Genomic DNA, 21,945 nt, shown 5'->3' on the forward strand with positions numbered 1-21,945 from the left:
TAAACCCTTAAGAGGGATGTCTATGTCTCTCTCTGTGTTTATACACCACTCTGCAATTATTAGTTATTATTAATCTCTGTCTCTCTTCCACAGTGTGTCTTTTATCATGTCTTCCTCCCCCCACACCCAACCAGTTGCTGCAGAGGCTGCCCCTTCTTGAGCCTGCTTCTGTTGGTGGTTTCTTCCAGTTAAACAGGAGTTTTTTTTCCCACTGTTGCCAAGTGCTTTCTCATAAGAGGTCATTCGATTGTTGAAGTTTCCTCTTTAGGTCTTTACAATATAAATAACACCTTACAATATGAATCCGGATGCTCCATCTTCCTGTCACTTTGCTGCAGGAACACATGAATTTCCCCAATGAGGGTTGTATCCTTCTAAAGCACTTTGAGGTGACTGTTATTGAGATTTGGTGCTATATGAACAAAAGCACAGTTGTTTTCCTTTAGATTTTTATATAATCTGAATTATTCTTGTTTTCACAGAAGTTGCTCTCTACTGGCCATTAAAATGAACGGAAGTTTTACTTGTAGGATCTGGAAGCTACAGCTATCTTTCTATATAGTCTATGGATAATTCTAATGCACACAAGCAAGGTGACGTCACACGGTGTTAGTCGCTGTGGTTTAATGGGGATGCTTGGTTTGTAGAAAAGAAACAAAAAAGGCTCCAATTAATATATGTTATCTTACAAGAAGAAAAAATCCTACCTAGTCAAGTTGGTTTGTTGATCTCTCTTTGAGGCTGAGCCTCTGGATCGAGTCACTAGAGTAACAGTGCACTTTCATTTTGAAAAGAATGAAAATCTGCCTAGACAGTTTAACTATGATCAGTATTTTAATTACTGGCCAAGTATTACAGAATAGCTTAATCAAAGTTGGCATGCTGGGAATCCTCCAAATATACAAGGGGCTATACTTTACTACCATGTAAGGTAAGACTTATGTAATGAGATGAATACTGTATGTAATGGAGACAACTTACATTTTCCCCCTCAATTTAAGAGCATCACCAATAATACATAGTATAAAAAAAAGGACCATGAGTCCATGAGTAGGAAAATGGTTCCATCTCTCATCAGGATAACATGGTGACATGCTCAGCGAAGTAGTTTTTAGCAGGTAAACACACACCTTCCCAACGTACGGACCTCTAAGCTAAAAGATTCTGACAATGCAATCCTGAAAATCTGTTCAAACCTGTCAACATAATTAATATTTTCTTGTAATGACGCTTTAGGTTTTTGTAATTAAAAAAACAAACAAAACATTTCAGTGAACTTTTGTGGGCATTTTGCAACATTTTCATTTATCAGTTTCGAATGAAGGATATATCGACGATGGAGATGTGATTAGACAGCTCCACCTGCTGGCTGGAAAAACAAAGAACAGCAAGTGCAAATTGGTAAAGGCAATTAAGGTATAAGTTTAATATTTCTGAAAAGAATGCATATACAAAGAACAAAGACTTTAGACAAAGCATTTGGTTTTGCACCAAAACAACAACAGGTTATAATAATAATTTTACTGACTTGGGCTGGACGTCAACCCAACTCTAAGCCACCAGTAAAGAAAAACAAGAACCAACCAATCACAAATAATCGTTACCAAACAGTCTCGCTGCCATTGGAGGTTTTTATTCAGCTAAACCAATCAGAGGTTTTCTTGGTATAAACTGGCGGGTGAGAGTTCAGATGAGTTCCGACCCCTAAAATGTAAAAGGAGTGAAAGTAACCTTTTTATTCATTCATATATATATATATATATATATATATATATATATATATATATATACATATGAATGAAATAATAATAAAAAAAAATTTAAAAAAACCACACAAACAGAAATGATAAAGAAAAACAGATTTTGGTAAAAACACCTGGAGCCTACATGAACATTGTGTGCCAGCTTACATTATAATTACATCTGTTAAACCTATCATTTAGAACAGAGACCAAGGCCGAGCTACATGCAGCACCGTACAGTGTGAACGGGTACAACAGGCCTCACACCTCTGCCTGGATATGACGCACTACAGAAAGGCACCAAATTCTGACCTGGCACAGAAATCTGGTGAAAATTCACATTCGCTCATCTGTTGTCTGGCCAATAAGCATTCGTCATTTAACACAGTTGTCTCTGCTATACCCGTTCTCAGTGTAAGGTGATGACAATGTGAAAACAGTATTCTACTTGGTCCCTGGCAACGCATGAAGAACAACCGCTTGTTCTGCTAACACTGTTTAAGTTCCCTCCATCTAAAAGGCCAGTTCCTGTGGTCGACTATGAGACCCATTACTAATGAATGCCTTTAGCTTTTCAAGTGATTTCCACACTCTAAAAAGACTGCTACTCTGTACTGTGGAGGTACTGCGTGCTTGATGGAGCCTTGACTGAATTACCGAGCTGTGTCAGACCCCCCACGGTGTCCTAGTGGTTAAGAGCGCGTCTACTTGGAACATCGAGTAAATATCTCAGACTGTTTGAGGGATAAAGGAGGTGTTGGCAAACAAAAACAACAACACTACTCTGTTAGCATCTCTTGTGGTAGTGCTGAGTGAGAACATAGAGGGGGGCTGAGCAATGAGCGTGCTCGTCAACTGAGGCGACGGGAACAGCAGCATGAGCAGCTGCTAATTAAGCAGCTGGGAGGGGCTGGGGCTGGGCTTATGTCCACGAGACCCTTACATTGGCTGAAGACGACTACACGGCTGGGCAGCTAGAACTCGATTAGGCCACAACACTGACTGAACTGATGAAATCAGCTATCCAAAGCTCGACAGAGGGATTTCTACTTGTGAGTATGCTTGGTATCTGGATCCCTGTCTGAGCTCTCACCGGCTTCTTGGCCATGTCACGTTCATGTTTTATCCCGAACTCAGACGCAGGGGTGAAGCTTGGTTGTTATTATTGCAGAGAATTATCTGAAACTTGGTAGGCTGTTTTCTTCCTAGTCTTCCACAAGGAAAACAATGCTGTCAAGCAGCCTTAGCAGAGCAAGGGAGGGGGGTTTGGGAGAGGCAGGGATGTATGTATTTAAAGACGTGTGTATTTCTGTGTGTGTGTGTGTGCGTGAGTGAAGGGGGTGTGTGCTTTGGAAAGGTAGGAGCCTCTCATAGCAGCACACATTTGCGTTTCTTCTTGGGCTCTGGGGGCTCCAATGCAGCCAATATCGCCTCATCAAACACATTCTTTAGTCCTTTCTGTGAACAAAAACATACAAACAGAGTGAGGGAGCAGCGCAAACACACACACACACACACACACAGATTTAAAACAAACAAAAAAAGATCTTGCAACAAAAGGCAGAAATGGCTTAAACTTGGGGGAAAAAAAACAGTGAAAAATCAAAACGCACTGAAGGTAATTCAGAGGGGTTTCATAAGAAAGAGGGGAAGCTGGTGGGAATGCAAAGAAAAAGATAAAACAACAACGCAAAATTTCCAAGTAGGATCTGCAATAAACAAGTCAGGAGACTGTCATGTAGTATTTCCCACAGAATCAGACAAATGACACAGGAGGTGCACCCGTGCTTTTTAAAATAATTTAACAAATAATAGCACACATTCTCTGTGACAATAATACGTAAAAATTGCTGCCTCTACATTAAATTCCTGATCCTGTGCAGAGCTGCAGCTGCTGACTGTAGTCAGTTTTGCTCTGTGGCAGTGAGTTACATCTTGCTGTGAGGTCAGGTTAGAGTGGCCCTCAAGCACATCTTTTGAGTAGAATAAAGTCTACTTTGACCAGCTGCAGTCCAGCATGGTTTAGTTGGAGTTTATCTGACTGCGGAACCAAACAATTGCATTGCAGAATTTATATTATTAGTCTACATGCTTAGCAGTGACTAAATCAATCACATTGTAAATAAAAAATAAGTTACACACTATACTTAGTTAGCCATCAGCATCCCTGGACTACCCTCCCAAGTAAAGTCTGTGTGTGGGAAACGATGTCTTGTGGTGCTTTTAGCTGTGTTAGCCAGATCAGGGATTAAGTGTCAACAACACAAATCACATGCATGTCTGAAAAGTGCAGCTGACCTGTGACAGCTGAAATCAAAGGCAAGTCAAACAAGCAAGTGGAGGAAAAACAGGACATAACCCTTGACATTACAACGGCAAACAAGAACTTTTTCTTGACTTCACTGGTTCAGATTCCAAACACATGACCACAACCAAGCACTTGCCGAGCGCAAGAGGGGAACCTTTGTATTAGCCCGAGCAGAACTGCTTACGTCATGAGCTCAGTCATGTGAGGTAACCAGAGCTGCACTTCGTTGTCTATCTCAGCTGACCAAGCTACTAAATTCTTCTGACACGGCACTGAAAAAAGACGGAAGCCAGATGAGCGCAAATTAAGTTGTCCTTTATTAATTCAGTTCACAAGTCATTTCACACAATTATAGCTTTTATTATTATATAGACTTCTAATACAACACAATCTGTACCACAGGTAATGGCACACTGATGTTATATGTAGAGAAAGCCAAATAAGTCACTAAACACGGCTTACAAGTATCATCAAGTGTGGCTTAGTTATAAAATAGATCAATGAGAGTACCATGACGCCAGCAAATAGCAATGTCTGCTGAGGTCAGACACTCCCATAGGTGACTTGAGCAGTTAAAAGCCCTGCGTGAGAAACCACAGTCACACTTCAGATTCTGATAATTTAAACATAACTGTAGAAGTATAAAAAATAGTTTAGCATTAGAAATGGAAGCTCTCTTGAGTGTAAGCTCAATCTCAGCCTGTAAAGCCACCACCTTCACACCGACTACTACTCGCACAGAGCAGAGAGAAGAGCCGAGGACCATCCCAAACAAAGGATATATCCTTCTAGTCACTAGCCACCTATTGTTAGACACAGGTCTTGTTAATGAGCAAAACTCAAGACGTTTTCACACACGAACCTTTCAGACAGTGTCACAATGAACCAGCTTTACCGACCCGGCTGTTTCAACACAGTGTGTGAATGACTGTCAATGTACACAGCTGCTGTTCTTGCTGTGCTATTTATTCACATTTTATTATTGTATGATTTTAATATTGGTGTTAGGCTTATTTCTGCTTTCTCTTTGATTTGAAATTACGAACAAGCAATGTGGAAAGTAAAACAGATGACCTGTAGCACTCTGACATAGAAAGTGGAAAGTTGTCTGCAGACTGTGTCAACAGCCTACAGACAGCAGTGAGTAAACAGCACTGCACAGATGTGTGAGTTCTTACAGTTTGTATTTTCTAGCTAGCTTTGCTCTATTCTTTTTCCATTTGTGTTTTAAAAAGGAAAGAAGACTGCTGGTGCTACCACATTCAGCACACTAACATTATGTGTCTGCAGCACTATAGACTACAGAAAGTGACACGGTTAAAAAAAATGTGGTCACTGACTGAGATAAATTTTCAGTGGCTCTTAAATACACACACAATAATGTTTAATCTCATCTTTTAGAATGAGCTCAATTCAGAGGCGTGGTGGATTTGAGTCCATGTTAGAATGAAGGAGGTATCTGTGTGCAGAATTTATTCTTCCAGAAAGGACAACTGTGTTTGACTGTCCAGAGTTCATGTGTGAAAACAGTTTAAGACACAGAGTGGTCCAAGAATTAGGATGTGAAATGATGCAGGTGGTAACACTAATCCAGAAGAAAAATATGAAGATATGATGCCAAGTTAACCAAATTAGAAAAGGCAACAAGTATTTTTAAGTGCAGAAAGGCCTCTGGTTAGTTTAACAAGCCACAGAACAAAGATGAGAAACGCAATCTTAATGCAGAGTAGAGCAGCAGTGTGAGTATCAAACTGGTGGATTTGCTAATAGATGGCTGAGATTGAGACAGATGAGAGTTTTAAGCAGCAAATGCAGAGAGACAGAGAGAAAATGGGAAGGAGGAGAGAAGTGGAGTAAGGGAACGAAAAACGGATAAACAGCAATGACAGGAAGAAGACATAAGCGATGTGGCACAGAAAGTTTAAAATAAACAACATTTCCTCTTTCTTTGCGTCTCGGGCGGCTCTAGGGCAGCTAGGATAGCTTCGTCAAAAACATTCTTCAGCCCTCGCTATGACGACAGGAAGAGAGGGAAGAGAACAAGAGTGCAATTAGCAGAGCAAACACAGAGAGAGAGACCAAAGAAGAGGAGGAGAAGAAGAGGAACATGGCAGAGTGAGGAGGAAGGTTTCATAGCATAAAGACGAGGAGTGCCGTGCAGTCGTGTCAACACTGAATGAAGACAAGGAAGTTGTTTAACAGGGGGCTGAAAGTGAGCTGGGGACCTGGGTGTTGAGATCCCCAACAGGAAACAGGAAATGACATCAGCAGCTATGCAACTTTTGTGCCAGTGAGATGGGGGCGGGGGGGAGTAGAGGAAGGAAGGAGCAGAGCAGGGAGGTGGGGGTACCCCAGCTTTATCAACACTATTGTTCAGAATCAGAGATCTAAGTCACCTGCTCTCCTCTGAGTCATGCTTACTGTGCTTCAGTTTCTAACAGTTATGCATCAACGCCAACACAAACAAACTCGGGACATAACTGAGCAGGTAAAGCCTTTAAAGGCACTGACTGATTCAGTCAACACAAGCACTCAATAATACAACATTAAATCTACCACAGAGAGGTCAAACGCTCCTAAATTTGACATGAAGCCCACTGTCTACCTTTGGTCCTCTGCTGACACAAAATGCTGACACAATAATGTGTTTGTGCCTGTTCTATTACTGCAAACACCATCAGCTGATCCCAGGAGCGATTGCTGGTCCATGATTTGGTGTAAAGCCCTTAGGCTTTAACAAGCGCATATACTGGAGAGGTTTGCAAAACATGAACTCACTCCTTCCTACACTTTAATCGCTTTAGGCCTGCTCACCCAGAATCCTAAACTCTAGCATTTAGTGCATTTGCTTAAAATCCACCCCACTATTAAGAAAAGTTGGCTAATCTACCATGTGACTATGCTTAAGACCAGTGCAGCTGAATAAGTAACAGTTTACCTAAATGAAGGTCTGCTTACTGTAGCAAGGATCATTTCCAACTAGCAACATCAGTGAACCCACAAGTTACATCAATTACCAAGATCAAACCAGCATGCAGAACAAACATGCACAGGACAGTGGGGGTACAGGCATGTTCCTCTTTCCTCCACTTTCTTAGTTCTTGCCACTGAAGTATCAATCATACTCATCTCCGAGAGTGTGTGTGTGTCTGTAAATCTTTTATATCCGAGTATATACAGTACCTGTGTGAGGGCTGAGCACTCCACATATTTCACAGCCTTGAGATCTCTTGCCAGCTTCTCGGCTGTCTCCGGAGTAATGGGCTTTTGCTTGTTCTTAGCCAGCTTCTCTATAGTGGAGGGATCATCTCGCAAGTCGATCTGAGTCCCAACTAGAAGGAAGGGCGTCTTTGGACAGTGGTGGGTGATCTCGGGAACCCACTAAATGGACAAATACAAGAGTCAGCACAATACCACACATGTGCGGAATACTGGGGGGTTTTCTTATTAAACAAAATTAGGAAAATGTAAAGTTTATTTTAGAAATTTGAAGAGAGCCCTTTATTTTGACCCCCTTTTAAGGCATTTGCATCCTCAGACAAGCACTGCATTTTTAACCAAGTTCCCTTCCATCTGACTTTTTGTACCAAACGGCTAATTAGTACTGTACCTGCCAGTAAAATTTGAGCAACCCATAATTCATCATTTTTACAAAATAAACAATATGCAGTATATATTATATAGTATGAAACAAACTGTTGAAACATGTTCATTTTTACAGTAACAGTAAAAAACTAAAATGAACAGGTCACACTTACCTTTTCTTTGACATTTTCAAAGGAGGATGGGGACACGACAGAGAAACAGACGAGGAAGACATCTGTCTGGGGATAACTCAGAGGTCGTAACCTGTCGTAATCTTCCTGACCTGGAGAAGCCACACAAAAATTATATTTAACTCTAATTGTTTGGTCGGCACGTAAGCCAACAGACATACACTGGACAGAGCAGGATGTCTCTGTCAGCAGAATGAGGCTGAGCAACAAAAACAGAAAGCACAACTCTGACTGAAAGAAAAAAAATCACACAAACTCTACATTTAGTAAAACTCCCCTGTGGCTGCAGTGTGAAGACAGACAAGCTGCTTCTGAAAGCATGATTCTTACTTTATAATAGAAAGTGAAATTTAACATACCTGCTGTATCAAACAAGCCCAGAGTGTAGGGCTCACCTCCGATCATTACAGTTACAGCATAGTTATCAAACACCTGCAACACACAGACCAAAATCAGCTCAGCCACTCATAACGCAATAGAACTAAAGATGCATTTATAGACACATTTATTTACCAGGGGTGCAACAATACATGTATCGGTATTGAACCGTTCGATACAGTGCTTTTGGTTCGGTACACATATGTATCGAACAATACAAAATTTTTAATTTATTTTATCAACTATTCTTCTGACGATGCTGTCTGTGTTGAGAGCTCAGTGGATCTGCGTTCGACTACTCCGCCTAGGCTGCACTGTCGAGCGCAGATCCACTGAGCGCAGCGCAAGCTAGCGAGACAGAAGCTAAGCTCGTTGCAACATGACAACTGCCTCAACGCTACCCGAAATTGAACCTCCCCCACCCTCATTCAAATCTGGCATTTGGAACTACTTTGGTTTTCATGTGAAGCATGACCCTGATGGACAAAGGTAAAACAGTATGTCGGATGTGCCACGCAATGCTCAATTACATTGGTGGGAACTAGTGCGTTAGCGCAGTTAGCTCGTTAACGTGTTGACGCCGTCCAGCCCCACGCACGGAGCGATCCGCGGTAACTCGTTAACGGAGACTTGCCGCGTTATGGCGTTAATGTCATTTTAACGAGATTAACGCTGACAGCACTAGTGGGAACACAACGAATATGACTGCACATTTACGCCGACATCATCCTAGTGCAAAGACAAGTGGAAGCAGACAAAAACAACAAGCACGCATGCTACAAACTTTACCCGAGTCATTTAGACAGCCGTTAGCACGTGATTCTCCTTATGGGGACCTGATATGTTTAATATGCTGCCATTTCTCTGTAATAAACTCTCTTTTCCAAAGATGCGGGATTTCTCGATCAGATAGATTTATTTTTTTTATTATTTTGTTTTTTCAGCAACATTAAAGTTAAAAACTACTTTTGATTTAAAATATAGATTTCTAATTTTAATAAATGACAAATTAAAAAGGCATGAACATTTTTTTGTATCGAAAAAATATCGAACCGTGACACCAAAGTATCGAACCGAACCGTGAATTTTGTGTATCGTTGCACCCCTATTATTTACACTACAGAGCTGAGAAATAATATATTCAAAATGCTCGTCTATTACTCTTATTCAACATCCTTCAAATAAACCATCTTCAAGCAGGTTCTTCGACCTGATTCACATTGTGTGTTTGTAAAGCTGCATATAGAACACAACTTTGATCACGTACTTAGTGGTCAAGGCCAATTAGTCAACAATACAAACATCCTGTTCAGACCTCTGCAGGATCAACGGAAACATGCAAACAGCATTGTATGTACTCAAACTCCAAAATCCAGCTGAATCTTCTGTAAATTGTGCAACAAGCAAATATAAACTCACGTGCGTGTGGTTCGCTGAACATGTGGTAACTAAAACATTTAAAATCTAATGTAGAGATTGACGCACTTACCGTAGGTACATATTCAGAGGGAAACTTGTTTGTGGTGTAAGAGATGAGCAGGCAGGTTTTACCCACGGCACCATCACCAACTACAACACACTTAATGGTCTGCATAGCTGTGTGTTACAGTCTTTGCTACTCATTCAAGATCTGGAAAAGAAAACAGGCACATTTAATAATTTATTTTTTGGCTGAACAACTTTCACAGACATACCACAGATAAATTTAAAAATATCATCTTTGATCATTATTATTTTACTCTACATGTGGACTTCTGATAGGAACATTTTGTTTGAGGTGAGCTCATATTAGGAGAAAAATGCATGGACCAAGGACTAGCCATTTTTTTTCCTCCACTTAATACACAGGAATTAAACTGGAAAGACTCCAATGAGCTTTTTACAGTTAATGGACTGAGGGTCAGTACAGCTTAACAACTGGACACAGCACAGGCCTGCTTCACACAAATGAAGGAAGGAAACATGAAAGGAAATTTGAGAAAAAAGGGAAAACATCAGCTGGTGCAGTCTCTCTTCCCCGTATGGCCCAAGAAACAGATCAGACTCAAAAACACTAATGGTGGCTTCATGATCTTATTTTATTTATTTTAATTTGTTATATAACATTAGAAACTAAAACATCAAACATGAATGTAGTGTAGATGTGAACACAACTCCAAGAGTAAAGCTAACCATGACGTGCAAAAACCTACAAAGTTCTCTCTGACTGTTATCACAGGAAAAGCTCAAATTGCACAAATAAAAGAAACAACAAATCTGTTCTATTCAGTTGTAATAGTGAGCCAGTAGGAACACCACCAAGGCTCTACCTACACTGACGTGTTTTATTGTTGAAACCAACACCCATATTAACATGTCAGAACGTCCATATTACAGCTTGCACACTGTTATATATACATATACATATATATACACATACACACACACATATACATATACATATATGTGTGCGTGTGTGTGTGTATATATATATATATATATATATATATATATATATATATATATATATATATATATATATATATATATATATATATACACACACACACACACACATACACACACTATATATATATATATATATATATATATATATATATATATATATATATATATATATATATATATACACACACACACACACACACACACACACACACTACTTTTCTTCCAGCTAAGTGTGAATTCTTCACTTGTTGTCATTATGGCCATTCTAATTTGCATTTTCCTCCGCTCTCAGTTTCACTTTGTTTGCACCCACTAACACACTAAGAGTGGAGCAGACAATGCGCATAAAAAATGAGGACAGGAAGACTCGAATAGGAAACAATTTGTTATGTAACTTTAAGTGAAATAAAAACTTACCAACAAGTGATTTATGAAAGGGAACCAGACTAAGCCAACAAAGAAAATTAATTGATGGGGCTGATGCTTTGCTGTTATGCTAACTGAGTCACTGACAGGCATATAGGAGGTTGGGGCACTCCTGATATATTAGGCTATCGTAGATGTATAACATCAAGCTCTACATAGGTAGGGATGGGAATCTCAACCAAAAGAACTATTCAATATTCATTGACAGTCATTTGATGGTTCTTCAACAATCATTATCCACCTCAAACCACTTCTAAATGACTATGTATAGCTTTAACTACAGCTTTTGCTTGACTTCATCTGCTCTTCTTTTTTGCTTTTATTTCTAAAGCTGTCTGTCTTTCCATGTTTCTTGGTAAGTAGTGTATAATCTCACAGCACTACTTTCTTGGTATGACAACATTGTTCAGTGTGTGCCTGATTTTAGAGACAACGCACTGTATATAGTACACAAGCAACACTATTCCCCCATTTCTCCTCTGTAAGTTACAGTCTGTCAGTGCTAAGCCACTGCAGAGCTCTGCAGCACAGTGTGGGGGTGGGGATGTCATTGAGAGAAGCATGAGGGACAAAACTGCAGGCACCAAATGCTACAGTATTTAACACAGAAATAGAACCTGCTAAAACAGGTACCCAACTAACAGCCCAAATATCTTCAACATACCACTCCTTTTCAAAAGAAGGCTTTTACATTGGACCTGTAAGTTTTTTTTCCCCCTGTCATCATGAGTGCAATGCCTGCTACAGATTTATGTGATTTCTACCACTATGCCACTGCATATGTCTAATGCATATGTCATTGTTTAAAATGCCTTGTAAGTCTTTAATGATTTATTCCAGCAATTAGAGCACAATGAAATGAAGGTGTCCACTTCTAATAATGAACATTTCTAAACCAAAATCATTTCCCCACATGTGTGCCATTTTCTGAGCACAAGTCAAATCTCCCCTTATTAACAAAAACCTCATCACAAAATACAACATGTTTCTATCCAGTATGTTGTTATAATACAACAATGTTTAACACAATTACAGCTGTTAAACATCTAATTGAATGGAGCTGTACGTGCTAATGGAGCTTACCCATTACCGCAAGTGCATCATATGAGCAGCTAGCATTACCAGAAACTGAACAATGGGTGCTTCCGGCTGGAAATTTTCCAGGTGTGATGCAATACAGGGCAGTTCTTTTAGGAGGGATTTTATAAAATAATGTGAATAATGTGAACTTTAACATGTAAAAACAAAAAAAACTGACCATACGTAAAATTGCCTGAAAATACTGAATTGTACACAAGACTAAAAAACAGAGACTAAGTTGGCTTTGATTTTTTCAAGTTTAAATAATTTTGTAAAAACACATACCCTACAATAATAACAGGAAAATGCACAGACTTGTAAGTAAGGTCAAACAGACTCTTTGCCTTAAATGCATCCAGACTAATCAAGATTACCTGGACTGTCACCCCTGGTCTGCTTTGAGCCAGGAAGCACTCTTACCGAACAAGTAAATAGTCAGACATGCAAAACTTGATTAATCAGAGTACATATGTTATCAAGGTTGACCCCAAAAAATCAATATATAAAGCAACTGCATTATGCCTCATCTTGATCCTAAATATTCCATTTGGCTGGGATTACACTCCTGCGTAGATGTACGTGCAAACTGCTGCAGACACCATGGACAAGTAGCAGGCGTTATCTGATCATGTTCTAGTATACTTAGAGTACACACCACTGGTTTATCAACAAACTGACAGATTTCTGTCTCCGAAAACCAAGAACACTGTTATTACAGATGTTCGCAGATGAATCAAGCATAACACTAATCGACAACATTCCAACGCACATCATCAAGGAGAGCTGTGCCTTAGGACCAAGTCAACTAATTACTGACTAAGAGAAAGCCCACCACTGTCTTCAGCAATTCTTTGGTTGGTGAATGAATGGTCAATTTCACTGTACAATGAACACTGTGACATCCATGAAACACAGCAGTGTATGAACACAAGTATTTTACTGTGTGTTCCATCAATCTGAATGAAAATCTCAACTCATCTTGTAAAAGTAAAAAATATAACTAAGTGTAACAATGTAGTAAGCCAACAGCAATGGGCACCAAAGGATGACTGCAGCTGCATTAATGCCGCCAGACTTAATCCTCACATTTGTGTTTGTAGGCCAGCCAGCACTAACTGCAGCCCTGCTTAAATACTAATAGTGAAAGCGGCTCAACTGAGCCTGATAACAGTTTCCAAATATTTAGCTGCCATACTGAAATGAACTCTGTATAATTTGCGATTTTGTATGTTCGGGTCAGCTAATCCTCTGAGCAGTGTGGATTTATTTTAAAGCACACACTCATGTCATCTACATGATCAAATATCAGTACATTTAAACACAAACCGATAATGATCGTTACGTTGGCGGCATTTCCTTAAGGACTGGTCATAACCTCCTTCTAATTTCCACTGATACATGTACGTACTTCCGTACGTTGGGGGGGAAGAATGTTCCCCTCTGATTCTTGACAAAAACAGACCTCAATCATGTGTATTTTTGATCTGACATCACCGGCCCGAAATCTCAAACTAGACTTTGTCTTCCGTTGGTACACTGAGTTTATAACATGTTTAACTACGCAGCCGCGAGTGGTGTGCCAAGCTGTTAGGATCAGCATGTAAATATCCTATTATGAAGCATTTTACCTCACACTTGAGAGATAACTACCACTTAAAGGTCTGTTAGCTTGGCAGCATTAGCCATATATTTCGGCCACATCCTCGGCCTCAGTCTGGCCTAATTTCCTGCCCGCTGTTAAAACGATAAACTTACAACTGATCCCCTATTTTTACAGGGTCAGTGTTATGAATCTTTTCCTTAGTACCCAGACATTACGCTGTCCATCTATGCGATGGGACTATGCTGTCTACAAAATCATAACTTAACCAAACTCTTGTTATGCTCGTTTATTCTGTTTGTTAACCCACTTACCGCGTACCGTAACTAGTCAATTCTTAGGTTCGTCACCAACTTATCTTAATAACAAAGAGGTGTTGTATTTTATCATTACAACATCAAAACCACCAATAAAAAAAACTTTCATGTGCTTTATGAGTAACTCCAGGAGGTCGATTTACACACCGGTCTAACGATAGACATCCTGCCTGTTTCGCTAGCTAACTACTGTCCTCCCCAATTAGCTTGCGAGCTAACGAGCTGTGCTAAGCTTAGCGGATGCTGTTGCTGAATGAGACTGATAAACTGCTGATTACAATCCGTGTTAGGAATACACATTATACAGTACAGTGACAAGAGTTAGACCTAAATATTAGCCAAAAGAATATATAGTAATAAGAAACGAGTAAAAAATTTCCATACCGTATCCTCTATTTGTGTCTTTACGCCGGGCGTTGGCAGCTCCGCGCTAGGGGTTTCCCAGTCAACAGAACAGGGACACGTTGAGTTGCGTAGCGACTCACTACGTAATTACGTTAATCAATTTGCCTAAATCAAGGCTCATTTTCTGAGGTCAAAAGCTAAACTGGTATTATCATTCCTTAAACCAAGTAGTGTGTGGTTCCAGTAAATTAATAACCTGATTTTATAACTTCAACATAACATTCAAGATCAACATTCACAGCATCTAATACTGCATCTGTGCCGTTTGCTAATCAGACCAGTAAATACAGCATTTACTGTACAAAGTACATTGTGTAAATTGTTTCAATTTATACTCTCCCTGCATTTAGTAACGCTACCATAAAATAAACAAGCTATACACGACTTACAAAACGTACATACTCATTACGTAGTCTGCACTTATAATTTGGGCATGTGCCTAAGTTCTGCCCTCCTAATTTTCTTTGTAGCAGTTCTGCTTTCATACTATGTACAGCATAGAAAAATTACACAAGGCAGCACATGTTCATTTTCTGTATTTCACACACAATAACGCCTGCACTTACAAGACAGACGTATTAAATGCAACTGCGCCGTTGTACTGCATTTGACCTATATACGTGCACTGCAATAGTTCTGTCCGCCACTAGATGGCAGTCCAGTCCATTAAACCAAAATACATCTAGAGTCTGAAACACTAAAAAGTTAACAGAGAACTGTAAGAAAAAAACCCTTTATTCTCCAAACAGATCCATGTGGTAGAAAGAAACAATTACAATATTCATGTCATAAACACAAACACTTAATCTCTGAAGAAAAACAAAAACCAATTCCTTCTACAAAAGTTGAAGTTTGTAGACATCTCCATTCTCGCCTCAGTTGGACACACTCTGCAGCAAGGTAATGTTGTCTCCCTTCAACATGATCCTCCCTGGGCAACACAGAAAAGAATGAAGGAGAGATCAAAGCTAAATTAGAAGGTAACTTGAAATCTAACATCAGTATAAAGTGGATCAGTAGCCAGGGGCATAATGCAACAACAGAGCAATCCTCACCAACCACCTACAGCCCCCAACAAACACACACGCACACCTAAAAATCCAAGAGTTGATTTCACTTACAGTCCCAACTGTGAAAAAGTTGTGATGCTATGTAAATTGTAAATTAAAAACAGAATAAAATGACTTGTATATATATTGACACCTATGGTCAGGTCCTCAGGCAGCACTGCATTAAAATCAGACATAAGATAACTTTATTAGTCCCACATGTGGGAAATTTGTTATGATTCTGTCATGGAAATCAGTGTCTGTGAACACAACTCACTGTGCCATCCATAAATGCAGGTTAAAAGTAGGGCTGGGTATCGTCACTGATTTCTAGAATCGATTCGATTCTGATTCACAAAGTCCCGAATCGATTCGATCCACGATTCGTTTCAATTCGAATCGGGGAAATTTTGCCTCAGAGAGTCAGAAATATTATAACTCAGATCATGCATCAGTACATTTCCTTATTTTTATATCTATAAAAAGAAAGCTGACACTTGCGAGACTTTATCAAAGGTGTAAGCATCACAGCAGATGCCTTTGTGTCAAAGTAGCTGAGGATAAAACACAGAAAAACATGAAGGTGATTTTCCGGGGATTTTATTAAAATATTCTGCAGTAGATCAAAAACGAAAGAAAACCATTAATCAACATATGAACATTACCTGATGCTGCTGAAGTGAAGCAGAGCAAAGTTACAGAAGTTTTATTAGAGACACAGCTAAGCGTTTTGCAGTTTTGCATAATTTTAAAAAGTTTAAATTTGTTCAGTAGCCTAATGAACAACAGAAATGAGGCTTTCTTTTCGGAAGTAAGTAAAAGGAAAAAAACAGCGGCCGACAGTGCTGTAAACAACGGTAGACTTGTGCGTAATAAGCAAGCGAATAATGCAGAAAACAGATTTTTAGACAGGAAACTGTTCTTGAAGTACAGAGAGAGAGAGAGAGAGAGAGAGCGAGAGAGAGAGCTGTACATGAAGTGTGATTTTATTGTGGTGGAAGCAAAACAGCAAAAGTAAGAGTGAATTCATGACGATGTTTATGTGAAGCGTAGTTTGGATCTTCTTTTGCTGCTGGTTCGGTCAATGGTGTTTGGAGAGAGATAAAACCTGCAGCTTCAGAATCAGCGCAAAAAGGACGTAAACATAAAGCGCGGACCCGCCGACGGATCAGAATCAGTGAGCTGTCGGCTTTCTCACCCGACCGTGTCCATCGGGTGAGAAAGCCACATCTCACTGATTCTGATCCATCGGCGGGTCCGCGCTTCGTTTTTATGTCTTTGTGCAGAATCCGTGTACCTGCTCTCATTTACTGTTTTAGCTGTTTGGTGGTTGTTGAAATTTTGTGAGGTTTAACCTGAGATTCTGGCGTTTCGGGCAAAGTAAATTTATATTTAAAAAATCGATTCAGGATTTTAATGAATCGTTATCACGTTATCCAAGCTAGAATCGATAAATCGATAATCAAAACCCACCCCTAGTTAAAAGCCATATGTGAACATGATCCAGAAATTCCAGTCTGGGCCAAAGTTCATTCAAAATGAACTGAGAAAAAGGGGAAAAGTGCTCTGTGATCAGATGATTCAAGATTTGAAATTATTTTTGGAAAAAATGAACTCTGGACTAAAGAGGAGGGGGACCATCTGCCTTATTATCAGTGTTCAGTTCCCTGCATCTCCGATGGTGGATTTATGCCTATGGAATTGACTGTTTGCAGGTGTGGAAAGACAGCAGTACTGAAAGTTGTATACAGGCTTTAGAATAGGGGTGGGCGATATAAACGATATACGATAGAAACGATATAGATTTGGCCAACGATAGAGATTTTGACTATATCGCTCTATCGCGATAGCGCATGTTGATGATGTCATCAAGCTGCGCCTGTTTTGGTAGAAAGTATCACAGCGGCTACAACCATTATCATCAGTAAATTATGTTCTCCTGACTGACGTTTGGCCCGTGTATAGCATCCTGCTATGCGATTGCATGTGTCCCTAACCACCAGAATCCCTCACGTTAACTTTTATTGAGTGGAAAAAAAGTTGCCGTTCATCCTCCAGCTTCACTGTGCTAATGTTATGCTAACATAGCTGTGTCGCTAGCAATCGCGTAGCACAACATTATATACCAGGTAGTCTAACTTCGGTAACCCTGCAAACGCCACTGCTGTTTAGTGTCTCTGTCTTCACTTATGTTGGAAGTGGTAGCAGAGCTGTACGTTTTAATTAGTTTCAAAAATCTCTCAGTCAGAACATGGTATGAAATGTTTAGGTATAAACTAGCGAGCTAACTTCCTGTTAACTTCTAACTCCGTTAAATTTAATAAATTCTGTTTTCACGGATGCATGGATGTTAAACTTAATTGTTACACCCGATAAAGCAGCAACGCTGATGATTTAATTAAAGATGAAAGAATTTAGACTGTTTTTAACTCTCAGTGTTCGTTTGACTTTGGGACCTGAAGGGGACGGAGTTTTGGACCCAGATTACTCCTCACTACGGCAGCCGTAATGCTCTGACAATCCATCAAGCAGTCCATCAGCAGGCTTACCAAAGTTGTACTAAAACATTTTTTAACAGATTTCTACACGCCAAAATCGGTTCAAGGTCAGTAAGCACAACCAGAATTCATACATAAGGCACACTCTCGATTTTTGAGAAAATTAAAGGATTTTAAGTGTGCCTTATAGTGTGTAAAATACGTTATACAGAAGAAAAGAATATATCGTGATATATATCGTTATCGCACATGCTTCAAATTATATCGCGATATGAATTTTAGGCCATATCGCCCAGCCCTACTTTAGAACAACATATATATGATCCTGATGACGTCAAGACAACGCTAAACCGCACAGCACAGCTATTAAAACAGCATGGCTTCGTAGCCTGCACTTTCACTATTTGAAAACATTTAGTATGTCACGAAACAGAAAATGCACCAAAGCAGACTGACGATTGTCTTGAAATTCTTACATGTGTTTTGTGTTTGTATTTTGCTTCTTTGTTTCAAATCACTGTAAGTGTTTTTAATTACACTTTACATAGCATCCCAACATTTTCAGAATTGGGCTTGCAGTTTCTGGGATATGCAGGACAATTGTTTTTCAAAAATCCCTGAGAAGCAACAATGTCTTGATGACACACAATTTTTCTTAATTCTTACCTTTCACAGACCTCCTTCCTAAAATTGTAAAATAATAAAACAGCTTTACAAAAAGTGGTGCGCTCTTACCCAATGGTTTTCTGTTCTTAGTCTTCATGTGGACTTCCTCAGCATCGTCTAGAACCAGATTCATGTACTCATCGAAACCCTAAGGCAATGAGACACAAGACAACAAAAGTGAGTCACATTGGTTTAACTAGAACTTGTGCATGCCTGATCTCACAGAAAGTTCGGCCTGAGTGGAAATGCTACTCATAGATCAGGCCATTTCAAGTTAGACCGAATCATTTTAAGCCATGCTAGGACATAATGTGGCCATACAGGGGAACAGCAAGTGACAAAGGTGTGTTCCTAGTGAGACCTTATTTCTATCTAGATAGCAATACGCACATGGTGAAGATCACCTTCTTTGATTTCTTTGGTGCGTATAACACATTTCAGCCACTGCTACTTAGAGAAGGCTAAAGGGAATGTCAGTAAACAGTATGTGAAACTGGGCAGTGCTCGGTGTCAAAATGATGACATGGTACAGGAGCTCCACTGGGAACTGAGCCATCTCCACTCCTGTTCACCTTGCACACCTCAGACTTTCAGTCATGCCACCTACAAAACTAATAACTCTGCAGTGGTCAGATGCATCAATGATGGGCAGAATGAGTACAGAGCACTAATGGATGATTTGGTGGAGTTGTCAGAGAGGAATCAGCTGTTTTCTGAATGTGAATAGGACCACAGAGATGACAGACTGCAGAAGAAAATGGGTGGCTATACCACCTCTGTCTATCCTGGGACAGAATGCTAATGTGGAGGAGGAGAACAAGTACCTGGGCATCCACACTGACAACAGGCTGAACTGGAAGACTAAGGTTGAGGCTGTATACAAGAAGATACACTGTGACACCAAATAAGTGGATAAACTGATCAGGAAGGCTGGCTCTGTGACTGGCTGCCAACTGGACACATTTGAATGTGTGTTACAGAGGGTGGTTACTGAGGCTCAGATTATGCTTCAGTGGGAAATCTGCATTGTAGCTTACAACATAACAAGAGATCCCCTTTAACCCTATGCCATAACCTTCCACATAACCTGATGTGCACCTCCTGAGAAATCTGCCTGCTAGGTCAATGCAGCCCGCCACAATTGACTGGCCTGGAAGGTTACGACGTAGGGTTAAGAGGGGTTTCCACACTGCCCATCAACATCAAGCTTTATAAACTCACCAAGAACATGGAGAAAGGTTATATGTTACTTACAATAATGCAGCCTTCTATCCGCATGTTCACCTGTTCATACAACCACACCTGGATCCGTGAGCGCTGGGAATGAGAGGGAGAATAAACTGAATACATTTTTATCTTCAAAATTACCAGAAAACAAAACTAATCAGAAAGAAGCACCAAAAAATTACAAGCTACTTACATTTTGCAGGTACCTGAAAATGAGATTCTGACAACCACAGTCAAGGACTTACACACAGACTCGAGTTCAACATGTTTATAGTTAAAATGTGCACATATATTGTTAATGGTTATATTTGCATTTAGTCCAAGTTATTGGAAATGTGATTCAGAGTCAGAGTTTGGGTCAGGGGTTCTTCCTGGCTTAAAATATCTTGATATCTTGAGGGCAAACTTTATTAGTTTCCCCTGATCCTTTTGTAAATAAAAATCTGTTTAAGAAAGAATTAAAATATAGTTACATTTATTTTTGTCATTATTTTAGGTCATTTTAATTCTTACACAATATAAGCACTAATATAAGTTGCTGGCATTCCTATAAGAGACCATGTAACGTGGATCCATAGCAAATCAAAGAAAACACTACGAAGTTTCACTAACAATTAACGAATTATATTTCTAAAACATTCGAGAAGCTGAAAGTAATTCCAGTTTTATAACTAATAATTGTCAAAACACTTTCGTTAGTTAAGTATTCCCTAACTTCCTCACTCTCCCACATCATATTATATTTTGGTGTTAATATCTATCGATTGGTGGGCCTAAAACCCTCCATATGGTATCATATGGAGTAGTTTGAAGGCAGAAATTAGCCTCTTTTGCGTTTAGCTATAACACGGAACCACAGAGCCGGGATTAACGCGGCTAAGTCTATACACTGGTTTTCTGACTGAATTTCAATAAACCACATTTTTCTGCAAACATATTTCATACCCGCGCGACTTCTCTGGGTGAAACTGGTCTTCACAAAAGCTTACATGCCTTGTAAAACTCCTCTCCTCACATGAGTGACTACAAATGTTTACGAATGACTAAATGTTAGCCTAGCTGCTAAGCTATTGTCGCAACCAATTCAACCGCGCAGTGTCATCCTGCAATATAAAAGGATACAATGGGCTGCACCATAACCTTCTGGACCTTCTGTCCTTGTCCTCTGTATGCCATTCCTCCAACTAAATACCAGCTGTAGGTATATGCTGAAAAAAACTGCACCTTTTGTTAAAAGAGTGCACTACAACGAAACTCTCACGTTGTGAGACGTCTTCAATGGCGGGTTTCCTTTCGCGTGCTCTACCAGGCCAGCACGGAGGTCTTGTGATGTGAAAGAGCGCCCCTGCGGGTGGGAGGTCACTATAAAAACACTAGAACAAATCAGCCTTTATAACCCGAAATCTCGCGAGAACATACCTGTGCAGGTTTGCTGGCAGTGTGAAACGCGCCCAGTCTTTAGCATAAAAACAAACTAAAAAGCCATGACAACATCCATCATCGTCGGTATGTGAAAAAAGTTAACATTCTCCAGCTCTAGGTGTAGTGTCATTTCCTGTTTCCTATGATAGACTCTGTTGCTTGTGAAGCTCGCACACAAGAATTTCACTCACATGTACTGTACCAGTGTACCTGCACATGTGATGTGACAATAAAAGTGATTTGATTTGATTTAGAGCTATAGTATGTAACCAGAAATGTCAGCTTTAAAAGAACTTAACTATATCAGTAGGCCTCAAGTTTATTCCATTGTTTTGTCAGTAAAAACCTGTATGAGTCAGATCGGCAGAACTACATCTGTGCAGGAACAGATTATACAAAAAAACATGTCATCATGATGACTTCTAATTTCAGGAATATGTACACGTTATTTAGGATCAAAACGAATCTGCACAGTATCATTTTTACCAGTTTAGTCCATATCAGCAGTACTTCATTTTATTGAACCCCATTCATTATTAAGTAGCAAATGTGAAAAATTCTCCTGACCACAAGGCTAACCGTGACTCTTCGGATTTTACCTGC

The 21,945-nt window shown here is 39.7% G+C and overlaps 2 protein-coding genes across 3 annotated transcripts; both read right to left on the reverse strand.

The window, feature by feature from the left end:
• Positions 1-1,402: 1,402 nt before the first annotated feature.
• Positions 1,403-14,538, reverse strand: cdc42 (cell division cycle 42). Of its 2 annotated transcripts, none has more exons than XM_063474811.1 (6): positions 14,460-14,538; positions 9,694-9,834; positions 8,186-8,258; positions 7,809-7,918; positions 7,234-7,431; positions 1,403-3,200 (listed from the first exon to the last, which is right to left on the reverse strand). In XM_063474811.1, the coding sequence occupies exons 2-6, from the start codon at positions 9,796-9,798 to the stop codon at positions 3,111-3,113; spliced, it is 576 nt and encodes a 191-aa protein (XP_063330881.1). In that variant the 5' UTR covers positions 9,799-9,834; positions 14,460-14,538; the 3' UTR covers positions 1,403-3,110. The 2 variants fall into 2 exon arrangements, with proteins under 2 accessions (XP_063330881.1, XP_063330882.1); XM_063474812.1 differs by lacking the exon at positions 1,403-3,200 and adding an exon at positions 3,271-6,061.
• Positions 14,539-15,197: 659 nt separating this feature from the next.
• On the reverse strand, positions 15,198-21,233 carry snrpe (small nuclear ribonucleoprotein polypeptide E). The gene is made up of 5 exons (XM_063474815.1): positions 21,043-21,233; positions 20,114-20,140; positions 19,948-20,010; positions 18,763-18,841; positions 15,198-15,411 (listed from the first exon to the last, which is right to left on the reverse strand). Exons 1-5 carry the CDS (start codon positions 21,094-21,096, stop codon positions 15,356-15,358), a joined length of 279 nt encoding a protein of 92 aa, XP_063330885.1. The 5' UTR covers positions 21,097-21,233; the 3' UTR covers positions 15,198-15,355.
• Between the last annotated feature and the right edge of the window lie 712 nt (positions 21,234-21,945).

This window comes from Pelmatolapia mariae, linkage group LG5, assembly GCF_036321145.2.
Source record: "Pelmatolapia mariae isolate MD_Pm_ZW linkage group LG5, Pm_UMD_F_2, whole genome shotgun sequence".
NCBI lineage: Eukaryota > Metazoa > Chordata > Actinopteri > Cichliformes > Cichlidae > Pelmatolapia > Pelmatolapia mariae.

Excerpts from the sequence above, each read along its gene's own strand:
- cdc42 (XM_063474811.1), bottom strand. The coding sequence starts at position 9,798 with ATGCAGACCATTAAGTGTGTTGTAGTTGGTGATGGTGCCGTGGGTAAA. Across the intron at positions 7,919-8,185 it reads GGGCTTGTTTGATACAGCAG|GTCAGGAAGATTACGACAGG; the intron begins GTATGTTAAATT and ends TGGCTTCTCCAG. Across the intron at positions 7,432-7,808 it reads TTGAAAATGTCAAAGAAAAG|TGGGTTCCCGAGATCACCCA; the intron begins GTAAGTGTGACC and ends TTGTCCATTTAG.
- snrpe (XM_063474815.1), bottom strand. The coding sequence starts at position 21,096 with ATGGCATACAGAGGACAAGGACAGAAGGTCCAGAAGGTTATGGTGCAG. Across the intron at positions 18,842-19,947 it reads GGATAGAAGGCTGCATTATT|GGTTTCGATGAGTACATGAA; the intron begins GTAAGTAACATA and ends TCATTGCCTTAG. Across the intron at positions 15,412-18,762 it reads TAAGAACAGAAAACCATTGG|GGAGGATCATGTTGAAGGGA; the intron begins GTAAGAGCGCAC and ends TGTGTTGCCCAG.